General features: G+C 40.2%; 2 protein-coding genes across 13 annotated transcripts in view; one reads left to right on the top strand and one right to left on the bottom strand.

Moving 5' to 3' along the window:
* The window catches only part of PFKFB2 (6-phosphofructo-2-kinase/fructose-2,6-biphosphatase 2), a 51,164-nt gene extending 48,953 nt beyond the window's left edge, over nucleotides 1-2,211 (bottom strand). For 5 of the 10 annotated variants that reach the window (XM_060396300.1, XM_060396299.1, XM_042257023.2 and 2 more), the window contains exon 1: nucleotides 356-442. The gene's annotated coding sequence lies outside the window, so the exon portion shown is untranslated. Of the gene's footprint in view, nucleotides 1-136; nucleotides 443-466 lie in introns of those variants that run through there. The other 5 variants (XM_042257022.2, XM_060396298.1, XM_042257028.2 and 2 more) reach the window with 2 other exon arrangements.
* On the top strand, nucleotides 777-9,873 carry YOD1 (YOD1 deubiquitinase). Of its 3 annotated transcripts, XM_012186971.4 has the most exons (3): nucleotides 777-1,335; nucleotides 2,476-2,635; nucleotides 3,847-9,873. In XM_012186971.4, exons 1-3 carry the CDS (start codon nucleotides 1,300-1,302, stop codon nucleotides 4,548-4,550), a joined length of 900 nt encoding a protein of 299 aa, XP_012042361.1. In that variant the 5' UTR covers nucleotides 777-1,299; the 3' UTR covers nucleotides 4,551-9,873. The 3 variants fall into 3 exon arrangements, with proteins under 3 accessions (XP_012042361.1, XP_004013625.1, XP_060252286.1); XM_004013576.6 differs by having other exon boundaries at nucleotides 777-2,635; XM_060396303.1 differs by lacking the exon at nucleotides 777-1,335 and having other exon boundaries at nucleotides 2,537-2,635; nucleotides 3,223-9,873.
* Nucleotides 9,874-16,383: the final 6,510 nt, after the last annotated feature.

Genomic DNA, 16,383 nt, shown 5'->3' with positions numbered 1-16,383 from the left:
AGTCCTGAGTCTTAACTGGAGTGGGAGAGCCCCGAGTTCACTCCGCAATCCCAGACAAGGGACTCGTGAGAAAGACCCCCAGTGCTTCAGGGACCTTGCAGTTCTTCCACTGACCACGCACATCCTCTGAACTCACCCATCAGCTGCGGCTCTGGGTCCCTAAACGTACACACTCCAGGTAATGCCTGGGGTGGGGGCGGGGGAACCGGACTTGCCCCAAACAGCGTGGCTTCATCTTCCCGCACCTCATCAAGGTCCAGGCAGCCTGCCTCCTGTCGCCTGCCAAGCCCCTTCAAGGTGCTGCACAGCCGCCGTTTACCCTAAGACCCCTCCCGCCTGCGGCCCCGGTACCTACCCGTAGAGGCTAACAGGCTTGGAGCCGACTCTGGGGCCGGGGTCTGGAGCACCAGCTGCCGGCGGATCACGTGCCCTGCAAGGCCCCGCCCACCCCGGCCTCAGCCCTCACCTGGAGAGGTTCCTCGGCCAATCGAGCGCCCGCGGTCTCCGGGGGGCGGGGCTCGCGGACGCTCGCTCGGGTAGGAGGAGGGACCTGTGAAGGTGAACTAGCGCGAGCTCGCGAGTCTCCCAGCGCCGTGGAGGTTGGCTACACCGTTGCTTGGCAACTAGCACGGCTGGGGGCGGGGTTAATAAAAAGCCGGACTTTTTTTTCGTACTATCGCGAGAGTGAACAAGTGGACGTCTTGAGGGGGTGTGGCTTTTTGGTAACTGCAAAAAAAATGTTCTGAAGATTAACGCTCTGCTCACTGAATCCCGGCAGGATCTCGTTAAAGCCAACCACTGGAGCACACACTTTAGAAGGTACTTTGCTTCAAGTTACAGAGAGCGGGACACAACTTGAGCGACTAACATGTGCTAAAGTAAACCACCAAAGGACTTAAGCGGATCCCATTTTAGGATGTTTGCATAGTCCCTTCGGTCAAACACTGTAAACTAAGAAAATCAACTACTCTTTTCGCGGAACCAGGGACTTCCGGAAGCCGTGGTCGTACTCCAGCGGACTTACCACCGTATTTATTCTCCCGTTTACCACCCACGCTGTACCGGTTGTTATGACCATCTTGAAGAAACAAAGAGGAAAACTGCTCCAAGGGAAAATTGGGTCCTGAAAGGTTTGAAAAGATGTGCTGTTTCCATATAACTTATTCAGAGGCAGAAACGTTCATAGTGTTAGTGAGTTTGCACATTTCAGTGCACAGTTGCCCCCGGGGCCCATTCGATGCTTGACTGTGGTTATAAGTCCCCTCTACGCAGTGTAGGCTTTGCTGCTGTAGGTCCAGGATGGAAAAAGAACAATGCGTACATATTTCTTGGAAGGTAAATTCAGAGATGTTTTTATTCCTCTTTCACCTGGGGATTAAATTCATCCTTCAAAACAGCTCAAATAGTATCTCCTCTGAAATTTTTACAACTCCCAGCTGCCCTCTCTGTGCCTATACAGCTCCGTTTTATCCGTTCAGCAAGTATTTACTGAGCACTTACTTGCGAGGCACCGTCCTTTGTTCGCGAGATATAGGTTTGGAAAAGGTCACATAATCTAGCATTATCACGTTGCTATGAAATTCCGTGGTTATGTGTCCTTTACACCCCACCCTCTCCTGATTACGTGAGTACTTTGCTATTTTGAAGGCAGGAATGGAGTCCTTTTGGTATGTGTATGTCTAGAGCCTGAACTGGAATCTGAATGACACACGTTGGCCTTCATTCCTCCTCCTTATACCGCCACCACCTCCTGAAGGTAGCAATTGCCCTCTGCCCAGATGCTGACCTCATACTGCGCTTTCTGATGTGGCCAATGGACGTTTTCAAGTTACAGTCTCTTGGAGGTGGAAAGGTTCGGCCCCTTAACCTCAATGAGTCAATGTTTGCTGCAGCCGAGTCTATAGTCACGAGTACTTATTTGTCTTTAACTGGTTATTTGACTCACAGGCCATTCTTGGCATTCGTCTGCATTCCGAACTATGATTCTTGTTTCTCCCGGCGTAGTCTGGAAGCCCCAATTTAATAATTTCTGAACTAAGTGCAAGGTTACATTCCAATGGCTTCGATTCAGGAACTCCTTACCCCGCCCTCTTCCCTTGAGCATATATGCTTCCGACGCGGAGAGTACCTCACTAGCTCTACAGGTAACAAGACCAGTCGTACTTTGGGAATACGGATAAACCTTCATTCTCTGCCTCCTGACGCGGAAGTGGCAGGAGTTAGTTGTCTCTTTAAGAGCGTGCTAGAAGCCGAAGAGTATCGCGAGAACCGTACAACCAGCGACTTCTCGCGATGTTCGGACCGGCAAAGGGTGGCCATTTTGGAGTCCACCCGGCGGCTGGTTGCCCCGGCGGCGTCTGCCAGCTTGCTGCCGGGACCAAAGCTGGCCCCGCCGGTGTCTGCCCTGTGGGCGCCCGCACCAACGCGATGTGGCGGCTCCGCTGCAAGGCCAAAGAGGGCACCCATGTTTTGCAGGGGTTGTCCAGCCGGACCCGGGTGCGGGAACTCCAGGGCCAGATTGCCGCCATCACCGGGATCTCCCCAGGCTGTCAGCGAATCCTCGTCGGATACCCGCCCGAGTGCCTGGATCTCAGCAACGGGGATACCATTCTGGGGGATTTGCCTATCCAGTCAGGTACGGGAATCGAGGCTGGGTCAGGCAAGGTCCTGGGAGGACGTAGAGGGGCAGAAAGGAGAACAGATCAGGGCCAGGTCTCTATGGGTCGGCTTGGAGGACGAGAATAGGAAAAATTAAAGAACGGAGAATTCTGACGGAGGCCAGAGCTAGTGTCCAGCAATTCCTTGACTTCACATATAGTTTGAAAGAGACAGGGAGGGCCTGATCTCTGTGAGAAGCTCAGAAGCTGTGGAGTCCTCTTTCCTGGCTGCTTTCTGGTCTGTCTTGAAAACATCTCATTCATTTTGTTTCCCTCTGTGTCCACAGAAGTATTTTTAAAATGCGATGTTTTCTCTGTCCTGGTTGCTCTTTTTCCCTGTATCACTGAAAGAAGACAGTATGTCTGAAGGATGTAGGATACTTTTTTTTGCTTTCCTGGTTCATTTTTACAATCGCCTTCATTTGTACTTTAACAGTTGTACTCATTTTAGAGTTTGCTTTGACACATCCACCGAAGGCACTTTCAAGTTCTAGACGAAAGCAGTTATTTCTGTCCGGTATTAAAACTTGAACAGCAATATTGGTAATCAAAAGCTTTCCTCTAGTCTCAAGGATCCTGTAAACACTTGAACGGGATAGATGTATTTCAGATCGAGAGCACCCCCTAGTGGCCGATTTCTTCGTAAACACCTTTTGGAAGTGCTTTAAAACTGCAGATTCCCTGGTGGCTCAGAGGTTAAAGCATTGGCCTGCAATGCGGGAGAACGTGGGTTCAATCCCTGGGTCGGGAAGATCCCCTGTAGAAGGAAATGGCAACCCACTCCAGTATTCTTGCCTGGAGAATCCCATGGACGGAGGAGCCTGGTGGGTTACAGTCCACAAGGTCGCAAAGAGTCGGATACGACTGAGCCACTTCACTTTAAACTGCCGAGAGAAAGGATAAGAAAATTTTGTTCTTGAAATGTATCTTTTTAGGTAAGTACAAAAGTGTAACTCGGGCCCCTTTACTAAATGAGATACAATGTCTTTCTCTTTGGTCCCTTTTCATCTCTATGAAGATTCAGGGAACAAGAATTATTACTGGTCACATGTTTGCAAAGCTGTATTCTCCCTAGTAACCCCAGTTTATACTTTAACTCCTCCTGTTTGTAATTTACAGACTTGGTTAGTGAACACCCGGTTTCATCTGTACTTTCTTTGCAGTTGTGAATTTGTTTTCTTTTTGACAGGTGACATGCTGATCGTTGAAGAAGACCAAAGTAAGCCCAAAACGTCACCTGCATTTACAAAATATGGTGCTCCTAGTTACGTCAGGGAAACTTTGCCTGTGCTTACCAGGATGGCAGTCCCAGCAGACAACTCCTGTCTCTTTACCAGTGTGTACTATGTTGTTGAAGGAGGAGTCTTGAATCCAGCTTGTGCCCCTGAGATGAGACGCTTAATAGCACAAATTGTAGCAAGTGATCCAGACTTTTATAGTGAGGCAATACTGGGAAAAACAAATGAAGAGTACTGTGACTGGATCAAAAGGGATGATACTTGGGGCGGAGCTATTGAAATATCCATTTTGTCTAAATTTTACCAATGTGAAATATGTGTAGTGGATACACAGACCGTTCGAATTGATCGTTTTGGGGAAGATGCAGGATATACCAAAAGGGTACTTCTCATTTATGATGGCATCCACTATGATCCGCTTCAGTGTGTCTTCCCTGACCCAGACACCCCTCCTCTGACTATTTTCTCCTCTTATGATGATATTGTTCTTGTGCAAGCACTGGAGTTAGCAGATGAAGCTAGAAAGAAGAGACAGTTTACAGATGTAAACCGCTTCACCCTGAGATGCATGGTATGTCAGAAGGGATTAACTGGACAAGCAGAAGCAAGGGACCATGCCAAGGAGACAGGCCATACCAACTTCGGGGAAGTGTGATCCATGCATGATGAGGATTGAAGCCTACTACCTCACAGATCCAGAAGGCTCTGGGTTTTCCAATAAGCTATTTGTTACTCTCAAGAACAAAAGAACACAATGCTTGAACCATCCTTTTAACCTTAAACCACTAAGACACTGAATTCCTTGTTAAGATTAAAATTAGTGTGCAAGTTTACAGATGTGTGTCTACGGCGGTGATACAGCCATCTTTCTGCTTGGGTGACAGAATAGGTGGTCCTTGCTACCTACTGACACTGACCTGAAGATTGAGTGTTAGTATTATAAACTAGCACCCAGCAGCATTAACTTGTAGAAGAAAACAACTTCCTTTTTGGGGTATTGTGGAAGGCTTCAGGTGAGACCACTGGACATAAACCACAGTGTCTCCAGTAATTGGGTCTTTTTAAAAACTCTGAGTGGGTTAATAGTTTCTATGTTATGAATTGATTCCTCAAATGAAGATACTCATAATTGTTGAAACTGATTTCATATTGCAATTTGGCAGACTTTATAAATGTGTATTTCACCAGTTGTTATAAGCTGATAACATGCAATTTTTACAGAGATGAGTCTACTCCTTGAGAATATTACCTAAAAACAATAACTTATGGTGCCCAGTGAAGAATTTCTAGTATATAAAAGAGAATGTACGAGGGAAGTGGTGCCTGAGCAGCTTGCTGAAGCTTTAAAAGACCATGGGCCTCATGTTTTAATGCAACTCATTTATTTATCTGTCATGTTGGATAAAATGTTAAAATTAAGCAGGATTTTTTTTTTTTTAATTGAAGTTCCTTGAAACTTGAGTGCTCAGTTTTTGCCTTTTTAACTGAAGATTTGTTTGGAGGGATTTAATTTCCTCAGCTTTTTGTTAAGAGCACTTCCTCCGACTCCTAAAATAACTTTTCATCTAAAATTATAACACCATGCTTTCATTTGGTTTTTGAGAGATCTTTTGCTTACCTAAACTATTTGTTTTGTCAAACCACTAGCCTTGTCAAACCACTCTTAAATGATTTCATGTTTCTGAAAATTAATACTTTGTTTATCCACCATCTCTTACCTTGACTTTTGAAGAGTTTTAAATTAATTGGGATAATAACATTGGATGAATTTGTTTCACTTGCAAAATATGACAGTTTTTAAATCTTTGCCTTATTCAGCCTTCTAAGAATTCTGCTTCTTACTAGTATTAGATGTGTAGCCATTTGCTTGGTGGGCTAATCCACGAGGCATACCCTCTAAAACTTAGCTTCACTATGAGATCTTCCAGATAAAAGTGTTCTACCTCTTAATTCTTCTGAAGATCAGGGATACTAAATTTTAATTTGTTATGCATTATCTTATATAATGTAAAGAGGCTTACTGTTGTGAATTTTTGTTATCTTAGTCTCGTTTTTTATTATCTTACTTAGAAAACCAATGGTATGGGAATTCCCTGGCAGTCCAGAGGTTAGAACTCTACCCTTTCATTGCCAAGGGCGCAGGTTCAATCCCTTGTTGGGGAACTAAGTCCCACAAGCTTCATGGAGTGACAAAAAAAAAATCAAAAACAAAACCCAATGGTATACCTTAAAGCACTTATATTTCTTTTAGCATGTCTTCTTGGCAGATGTTTCTGAATTGAGATTTACTCTTAGCACTTTCACTTGGTAGAAGTGATCGTATAAAATTAAGGAGTATGTAAACAATTAGGAGAAAAGTATCTTTAAGGAACAGTTCACAAAATATGCTTTAAATCATTAGATGACATTTCTTGAGTACCTTTTGTGTGAATAGGACTTTTAGGCATTATAAGTTATTATCGTCAGTTTAACTCAAAAGTGTTTAATTTTCTGTTTTATTGAGCCTTATAAGAGCACTTGTGAGCTTGTGAAATTCGATATTTGTCAGTCAGTATGTGTACAAATGAATATGACTGAAAATCTCTTTGTACCTGTATGTCATCTGGTCTAAAAGGACTTTGTATCTCTTAATTCCCCCAGACAAATTTAAAGCTGTAAATTAAGAGTATACCACTGGGTAACACCAATCCAGTTGAGCTTTATGCATTATTATTTATAAACCTTGCCTTCCTTTCCTAAGTATTTCAAGGGCCAAACTTGATACTTGCTTACTGGAATTTTAGAGAAGTTTATTCATCCAACAAGTATTTATTGAGTAATTTATTATATACCAGGCATATATTGATGTTTCTGAACATAAATTTTGTTGCTTTAAAATTGAGTATACTTTAACTACATTTGATTTTAATTTTAACAAGTGGAGGGATATAGAACTGGATATTTTATAAAATTAAGCTTATTTTAAGTGTTTTTGTTTGCATATTTAAGCTTATGCTTTTATGACAAGTGTCAACTATTTATTTAGGGGATCTTATTCTATTATACCTGTTAACTAGGTTGTGCATTTCTCAGTTGGACACTGATAGGTCACTCTCAGTAACAACTTTTTAAAATTAATCAGCTGCTGAAATTCAGCAATTGGACTTTTTAAAGTAATGTTCTGATCATGGTATATTCAAGATGAAGCACTGTAATTGTGGAGGGTTAAAAACCTAAACTTGTACTTACTCAGACTCAAGCTTGTAAGCCTCACAGAAGATTTTTTTAATTGCACTTATACTCTTGAATGGAGAAGGGAATGGCAACCCGTTTCAGTATTCTTGCCTGGAGAATCCCATGGACAGAGGAGCCTGGCAGACTCCCATGGGGTCTCAGAGTCAGACATGACTGAGCGCCTAACACTATATACTTGAAGTTAGTTAATGTAAGAAAATTCTAGTCTTGAGAAATTTAAAACATTGGACCAAGATGAAAAGAAACTCTTTCTTACATTTGCACTTGAGCAGAGCAAAACCTTTCTTCCTATTCATTCAGGTTTTGACTGCCATGCAAGAATTTTTTTTTTTTTATTAAAATGAGGTTAGTTTATATTAGTAGCAAAATGAATCAAGATTGTGCTTTCCTATCCCCTACTCCTCCTTTCCTTAACTCCTTTCCCTTACTCTTCTTTGGATTTAAAGATTAGATGTAGGGCTATGAATACACTTCTGGATAGAGTGATTTCAGAAATTAAAATTAATGTCTCGGGAATTTTGTGATGTGGTAGCCATGTGACGATATCAGTGTGGTACAATTACTGTTAGTAGTTCGTGGTTGATTTCTTGTTTCTCATGAGTGGATCTTGGGCACAGTCAAGTGAGACCCGCAAGTTTGGGGGCTGATCATCTTGACCCTGTTGGCAAAAACTAATATTGACACACCACTTGATTATTCCATGAAGTTCAAGTCCCAGTGAAATCTTAATCAGGAATGAATGAACATATTTATACATTCCCGTAAATGCCCATGCCTAATTTGCATGTTCAGCTTACTCTTTCTGTCTTGTATAGGCATTAAAACAGGAATGTTGTAAGTTCCCCTCTAGCTGAACATAGTTTTCTATGTCTTTTTTGAAAAAAAATAATGGGGAATATACAAGATTAACAGCAGAGTGATTTTTTTTTTTTTCCTCTTTATGTGTCAGGTGGCCTTCCTAAACTTTCATATATTAGGATTTTCATGTTTTTTCATGTATTGAGAACACAAATCTGTTATTATTTGCAGCACTTTAAAAATATGAAATAAAAGTTTACATGTTAGCCCTCTCTGACGATCTTGTCAGACATTAAAATATAGTTCTTGAGCTGCCAACAATCAGCTCTTCTTAAAAGTTAAAAGTTACCATCAGTGAATAGTGTATCCAGTGGTACAACATTCTGGTAATTCTCTAACAATAAAACTCCATTTCAGTAACTATTAGGAGCATGCTCTGTGCCCTAGCATTCAAAATGTTACTTATTTCTATAATGTGATTGTTCTTTATTCATTGTACAATGCAGTATTCAAATTTGTCCTTGTAGCTCAAAGATGACTACTGCAACTTTGAAAATGTTAGATTCTTAAAACCCTTCATTTGTTTCTAAGCAAGCTTTTGATTCTGAGCTGATTTTTGAGTCAGAGGCCTTAAAAGTCATATATAAGCAACATCACTAAGTCTCAAGTGAAACACTTGATTTGAATAAGCTAGTTTATTAACTAAGGATGTTTTCTTACTAGGAGTTATGATATTTAGCATTTAGCACATTTCATCCAACTTATAAAGATTATAAAACTATGCTGATTGTGGGGGAAAGTTTCTTTAATTTTCCATCTCCAAAACTTAGCTTGCGTTTTGTTTACAGTGCTTTGAATATTTGATTTTGAAAAAAATCACATTGATATTGAATTGTGGAGTGCTGATTTAAGTCTTGGTTGCTAGAATTTAGAGGAGATTAATAACCCTCCCATGCTGCTTTAGAATAAAGGAAGAAAGGGGCAGGAAGATAAAGTGCCACATAAACAGAAGAGCTTCTCAAATGAATGCATTCCTATTCTTGAATTATGCTTTTCAGAAAATGTTTCAGGCAATGCCTTTGTGTCATCTTAACCCATTCACGTTTCTTGGCATAGACTATAGCAAGGCCATAACAGAAAGGCTTGTCAGTAAAGTATTAAAACATGACTATAAACATTTTGCTATGATGCCTTTTTATACTTGTTTTTTAAAATGCACACCTACATCTAAAGAGTTTGGGGATAGTGAAAATATGATTTAGTTACATTGTAGGCAGACAGGTTAACCTAGAAAAGGTTTACAATTTCCTCTCAGATTACATGAGCCTGACTGGTATAGGATAGGTAGGTAGTTGTCTCCCATAAGTTACTTAAAGGACCAGGGCACCTGATTCTTGTTTGTTTTTCAGTTCAGCTTGGTGCCATTTATCACATAAACTGTTTACAGGAAATATAATTTCCTTAGCAAAAAATATTGTTTTCCCTTTAAAAGAGTATTAAGTTTAAAGAATAAATATAATTTGTCAAAAGGAATAGAGAATGGCAGTAGTCATATATTTCCTGTATTAATGCAATAGAGGTTGAAATTCCTGAAACAATGAGAAACCTACAAAACTGTCAAATTTAGAGCTTTAAAATATGACTTAAAAGTAATAGAGAAGGACAAATAGAACAAAGTTCTGTTTCTCTTGGCATAAAATATTTTTTCTTAATGAAGATGGACAGTGCTTCCTTGGTTTAAAAACATTTTGTTGATTTGCCAGCATTTTTTCAAGTTAATGTACTACTGCTACTACCTGAGAGATGCCTAATTTTGTTTTATATAATTTATGTGGTTTTACCATTGTCATTAAGATGCATTGATATTATTTGTGAGGTGTATGATGTTAAATACCCAAATTCTGTATGAAATGACTTATTTTGAAGAAATAAATGAAGTGAAAGTATTGTTGTCTGAGCATATTTTGGGGAGGAAAGAGGGCTGCTGAACAGCTGCTACACTCAAGTTACATATTTATCATCACTGCTTTGACTTCTGTACCAATATCTGCCAAATCTCATTCTGTAGGTGGAGTCTTAATAAATCAGCTCCAGAAAGCTGTAATTTAATGTCTGGGGAAAGGCTGAATGTTCCTTTTCATTTATAACAGACTGAGGTCTATGTGAACTTCAATCCATGTGGAAACTGCAGCATCTCTTGGGGAGAACTTATTCAATTCTTTGATAATGTCAGCATTCAGTTCAGTTCAGTCACTTAGTTGTGTCCAACTCTGCGACCCCATGAATCGCAGCACGCCAGGCCTCCCTGTCCATCACCAACTCCCAGAGTTCACTCAAACTCTATTGAGTCAGTGATGCCATCCAGCCATCTCATCCTCTGTCGTCCCCTTCTCCTGCCCCCGATCCCTCCCAATATCAGTCTTTTCCAATGAGTCAACTCTTTGCGTGAGGTGGCCAAAGTATTGGAGTTTCAGCTTTAGTATCACTCCTTTCAATGAACACCCAGGACTGATCTCCTTTAGGACAGACTGGTTGGATCTCATTGCAGTTCAAGGGACTCTTCTCCAGCACCACGGTTCAAAAGCATCAATTCTTCGGAGCTCAGCTTTCTTTACAGTCCAACTCTCACATCCATACATGACCACTGGAAAAACCATAGCCTTGACTAGACAGACCTTTGTTGGCAAAGTAATGTCTCTGCTTTTGAATATGCTATCTAGGTTGGTCATAACTTTCCTTCCAAGGAGTAAGCGTCTTTAAATTTCATGGCTGCAATCATCATCTGCAGTGATTTTGGAACCCCAAAAAATAAAGTCTGATACTGTTTCCACTGTTTCCCCATCTATTTCCCATGAAGTGATGGGACCAGATGCCATGATCTTTGTTTTCTGAATTTTGAGCTTTAAGCCAACTTTTTCACTCTCCACTTTCACTCTCATCAAGAGGCTTTTTAGTTCCTCTTCACTTTCTTCCATAAGGGTGGTGTCATCTGCATATCTGAGGTTATTGATATTTCTCCTGCAATCTTGATTCCACCTTGTGCTTCTTCCAGCCAGCCCAGCATTTCTCAACAACACGAGAAGACTCTACACATGGACATCACCAGATGGTCAACACCAAAGTCCGATTGATTGTATTCTTTGCAGCCTAAGATGGAGAAGCAAAACAGTCAGCAAAAACAAGACCGGGAGCTGACTATGGCTCAGATCATGAACTCCTTATTGCCAAATTCGGACTTAAAGAAGTAGGGAAAACCACTAGACCATTCAGGTATGACCTAAATTAAATCCCTTATGAGTATACAGTGGAAGTGAGAAATAGATTTAAGGGACTAGATCTGATAGAGTGCCTGGTGAACTATGGATGGAGATTCGTGACATTGTATACAGAAGAAGGGATCAAGACCATCCCCATGGAAAGAAACGCAAAAAAAGCAAAATGTCTGTCTGGGGAGGCCTTACATATAGCATCCCTCAGCATCTCAGCCACCCATTTTTGAATAGAGGAATGTCTCCAGAAGAAAACTGATCCCAAATGTTGATTGCATCACACCTGACTTCTATCCTCATCCTGATACAGGCCTGGCAGTTCTTCAAATTCTTCACCATATCTTTGGCTCACACTGCTTCAGCAAGAAGGCTTTGTGTGAACTACCTAGTCCAACATCACTGGAAATGGAGGTCCTCAGCAACATCTTTTTATGATAATCAAAAACCAAATACCATAAAATTTGTTTTTATAAAAAGATATACTGTTGGAAATGAAATGATTTGATAACAGTTTTAACATCAACAATGGAGGAGGGGGATAGGCTTCTCTGTCCGTGGGATTCTCCAGACAAGCATACTGGAGTGGGTCGCCATTCCCTTCTCCAAGGGGTCTTCCTGACTCAGGAATGGAAACCAGATCTCCTGCACTGCAGGCAGATTCTTTACTGTCTGAGCCACCAGGGAAGCCCCTAAACATTCCTTTAATGCCAATTTTTTTTTACTCTTAGACAGTGAAGACTGAGAAAATGATCTTAAATTTGGCAAGACACAGCTAAAGTAAATTGTTAAGCAATTTTCTCTAGTTCTACATCTTGTACAATATGATATTGACTACCTAATGGCAACCCCTTCCAGTATTCTTGCCTGGAAAGTTCCATGAATAGAGGAGCCTGGTAAGCTACAGTCCATGGGGTCACAAGAGTCAGACACGACTGAGTGACTTTCACTCCTATCAGGGTTACAAAGATAGTCATTCACTCAATAAGCATTTTTTAATGGTAATCTTGTTCTAGGAAATGCACTAGATGATGGTAATACATGAGGTGGGGGTAGAGAAACAATGTTATAAAGGAATAGAAATCCAGGTGCTATGAAGAGAATATGGGGTATTTTTCAATATTCACAAATCAGTCAAAGTGATACACCATATCAACAAATTGAAGAATAAAAACCATATGATTATCTCAGTAGATGCAGGAAAGGCTTTTGACAAAATTCAGCACCCATTTATAATAAAAATTCTCCAGAAAGTGGGCATAGAGGGAATATACCTCAATATAATACAGTCTATATATGACATACCTACAGCTAGCATCATACTCAGTGGCGAAAAGCTGAAAGCATTCCCTCAAGGATCAGCAATAAGACAAGGGCATCCACTCTCACCGCTTTTATTCAACATAGTTTTGGAAGTCCTAGTACAGCAATCAGAAAAGAAAAAGAAGCAAAGGGAATCCAAACTGGAAAAGAAGCTAAACTGTCATTGTTTGCAGATGACATGATACTATACATAGACAACTCTAAAGATGCTATCAGAGAACTACGAGAACCCATCAATAAATTTGGTAAAGTTTCAGTTACAACCAGAGATCAAATTGCCAACATCTGCTGGATCATTGAAAAAGCAAGAGAGTTCCAGAAAAAAAACCTATTTCTGCTTTATTGACTATGCCAAAGCATTTGACTGTGTGTATCACAATAAACTGTGGAAAATTCTGAAAGAGATGGGAATACCAGACCACCTGACCTGCCTGTTGAGAAATCTGTATACAGGTCAGGAAGCATCTAACTGAACTGAACATGGAACAACAGACTGGTTCCAAATAGGAAAAGGAGTACATCAAGGCTGTATATTGTCACCCTTCTTATTTAACTTCTATGCAGACTACATCATGAGAAATGCTGGGCTGGAGGAAGCACAAGCTGGAATCAAGATTGCTGGGAGAAATATCAATAACCTCAGATATACAGATGACACCACCTTTATGACAGAAAGTGAAGAAGAACTAAAGAGCCTCTTGATTAAAATGAAAGAAGAGAGTGAAAAAGTTGGCTTAAAATAACATTCAGAAAATGAAGATCATGGCATCCAGTCCCATCATTTCATGGCAAATAGATGGGGAAACAGTGTCAGACTTTATTTTTCTGGGCTCCCAAATCACTGCAGATGGTGATTGCAGCCATGAAATTAAAAGACGCTTGATCCTTGAAAAGAAAGTTATGAGCAACCTAGACAGCATATTAAAAAGCAGAGACATTACTTTGCCAACAAAGGTCCGTCTAGTCAAGGCTATGGTTTTTCCAATGGTCATGTACGGATGTGAGAGTTGGGCTATAAAGAAAGCTGAGTGCCGAAGAATTGATGCTTTTGAACTGTGGTGTTGGAGAAGACTCTTGAGAGTCCTTTGGACTGCAAGGAGATCCAACCAGTCCATCCTAAAGGAGATCAGTCCTGGGTGTTTGTTGAAGGGGCTGATGTTGAAGCTGAAACTCCAATACTTTGGCAACCTGATGCGAAGAGCTGACTCATTTGAAAAGACCCTGATGCTGGGAAAGATTGAGGGCAGGAGAAGGGGACAACAGAGGATGAGATGGTTAGATGGCATCACCGACACAATGGACATGGGTTTGGGTGGACTCCAGGAGTTGGTGATGGACAGGGAGGCCTGGTGTAGCATGGTTCATGGGGTGGCAAATAGTCAGGCACGACTGAGCAACTGAACTGAACAGTTGAAAAATTAATACACAGTAGTCTGTTGCATTTCTACACACTAACAATGAAATATCAGAAAGAGAAATTCAATAAGCAATTCCATTAACCATTGCATCACAAAGAATAAAATGCCTAGGAATAAACCTATCTAAGGAGACAATAGACCTGTACTCTGAAAACTATAAGATGCTTTTGAAAGAAATCAAATAAGACATAAACAAATGGAAAGATATACTGTGTTCATGGATTGAAAGAATCAATATTGTCAAAGTGACTATAATACCCAAGGCAACCTACATATTTAACACAATCCCTGTCAAATTACCAATGACATTTTTCATGGAGCCAGAACAACAACAACAACAACAAAAAAAAAAAAACCTTAAAATTTGTATGGAAACACAAAAGGCTCTGAATACCCAAAGCAATTTTGAAAAAGAAAACTCATACTGGAGGAATCAGGTGCCCTGTCTTCAGACTATACTACAAAGCTACAATCATCAAAACAGTATGGTACTGGCACAAAAATAGAAATATAGATAATGGAATAGGATAGAAATCCCAGAAATAAGTCCATGCACCTATAGTCACTTAATCTATGACAAAGGAGGCAAGACTACACAATGTCGGAAAGACAGTCTCTTCAAAAAATTGTGCTGGGAAAACTGGACAGCCACATGTAAAAGAATGAAATTATATCATTCCTTAACTCCATATACAAAATAAGCTCAAAATGGATTAAAGACCTAAATATTAGACCAGACATTATAAAATTTTCTCTGAGAGGAAAACATATGCAAAACAATCTCTGACATAAATCACAGCAAAATCTGTTTTTTTTAATCCATCTCCAGAATAATGAAAATAAAAGCAAAAATAAACAAATGGGACCTACTTAAACTCAAAAGTTTTTGCATAAAGAACAACAAAACCCACAGAATGGGAGAAAATATTTGCAAATGATGTGACTGATAAAGGATTACTCTCCAAAATTTACAGTTTATGACACTTAATAGCATCAAAACAAACAGTCCACTCAAGAAATGGGCAGAAGACTGGAATAGACATTTCATCAAAAGGACATACAGATGGCCCATAGGCACGTGGAAAGATGTTCAAAATCGCTAGTTATTAGAGAGATGCAAATCAAAGCCATAATGAGATATCACCTCACACCAATCAGAATGGCTATCGTCAAAAAATCCACAAACAACAAATGCTCAAGAGGGTGTGGAGAAATGGGAACCCTTCTGCACTGTTGGTGGGAATGTAAATTGGTACAGCCACTATGGAGAACAATATGGATGCTCCCTAAAAGACTAAAAATAGAGCTACCAGTGACCCTGCAATCCCACTGCTGGGCATATATTCAGAGAAAAATATGGCCCCAAAAGATACATGCTCCCCAATGTTCATTGCAGCACTGTTTACAATGGCCAAGACATGGAAACAGCCCAAATCTCCCTTGACAGAGGAATGAATGGAGAAGATGTAGTATATGTATTTACACACACACACACACACACACACACACACACACACATACACACACACAATGGAATATTACTCAGCCATTAAAAAGAATGAAATGAGGTCATTTTCCAACAACATGGATGGACCTAGAGAGCGTCATACTGAGTGAAGTAAGCCAGACAGAGAAAGAGAAATATCATATGACATTCCTTATATGTGGAATCTAAAAAGAAATTATACAAATGAACTTACTTACAAAACAGATGGAGACTCACAGACTTAGAAAACAAACTCATGGTTGCCAGGGGGAAGAGATAGTTGAAGACTGGGAAGGTCATGCACACACTGCTATATTTAAAATAGATAACTAACAAAAACCGATTGTATAGCACATGGAACTCTGCTCAATGTTATGTGCCAGCCTGGACGGCAGTGGGGTTTGGGAGAGAACATAAACATGTATATGTATGACTATGTCCCTTCACTATTCATCTGAAACTATCACAACATTGTTAATTGGCTATACTCCAATACAAAGCGTTTTTGGTGTTAAAAAGAAATGAAATAAGAATAATGAAGTAGGAGAACCTAATTCAAAAGTGATTAATCTGGGAAAGTCTTTCTGAAGAAGTGACATTTAAGCTAAAACCAAAAGCATGAACAGGAGTTTAAGTCAGTTGATGGGTAAGAACATTGTTCCAAGTAGGGGTTTTAACATTTGCAAACACTATTTACTGGAGAAAATGAAAAATTTTCCAGACCAGTCTGGCCATAGTGTTGTAAAGAGGGAAAGAGGAATTTGAGATCAAGTTTTAGCAGCAAGCATTGAGATTGCAGTATCTATAAGCTATCTTAAGCAATACTCTAATTCATATTTACATTTTATTTGCTTATTTTATATTTGTGTCCCCAAATAGCTTGTCCACGAGGGCAGAGATCAGTTCTTTCATATTACCATTGTATTCTCAACACCTAATAAGTTGCTGGATTTATATTAGACA

This window comes from Ovis aries, chromosome 12 (genome assembly GCF_016772045.2).
Source record: "Ovis aries strain OAR_USU_Benz2616 breed Rambouillet chromosome 12, ARS-UI_Ramb_v3.0, whole genome shotgun sequence".
In the NCBI taxonomy this organism is placed as follows: domain Eukaryota; kingdom Metazoa; phylum Chordata; class Mammalia; order Artiodactyla; family Bovidae; genus Ovis; species Ovis aries.
Note: the sequence above shows the minus strand (reverse complement) of the source record. Positions and strands in the feature narration are given on the sequence as shown.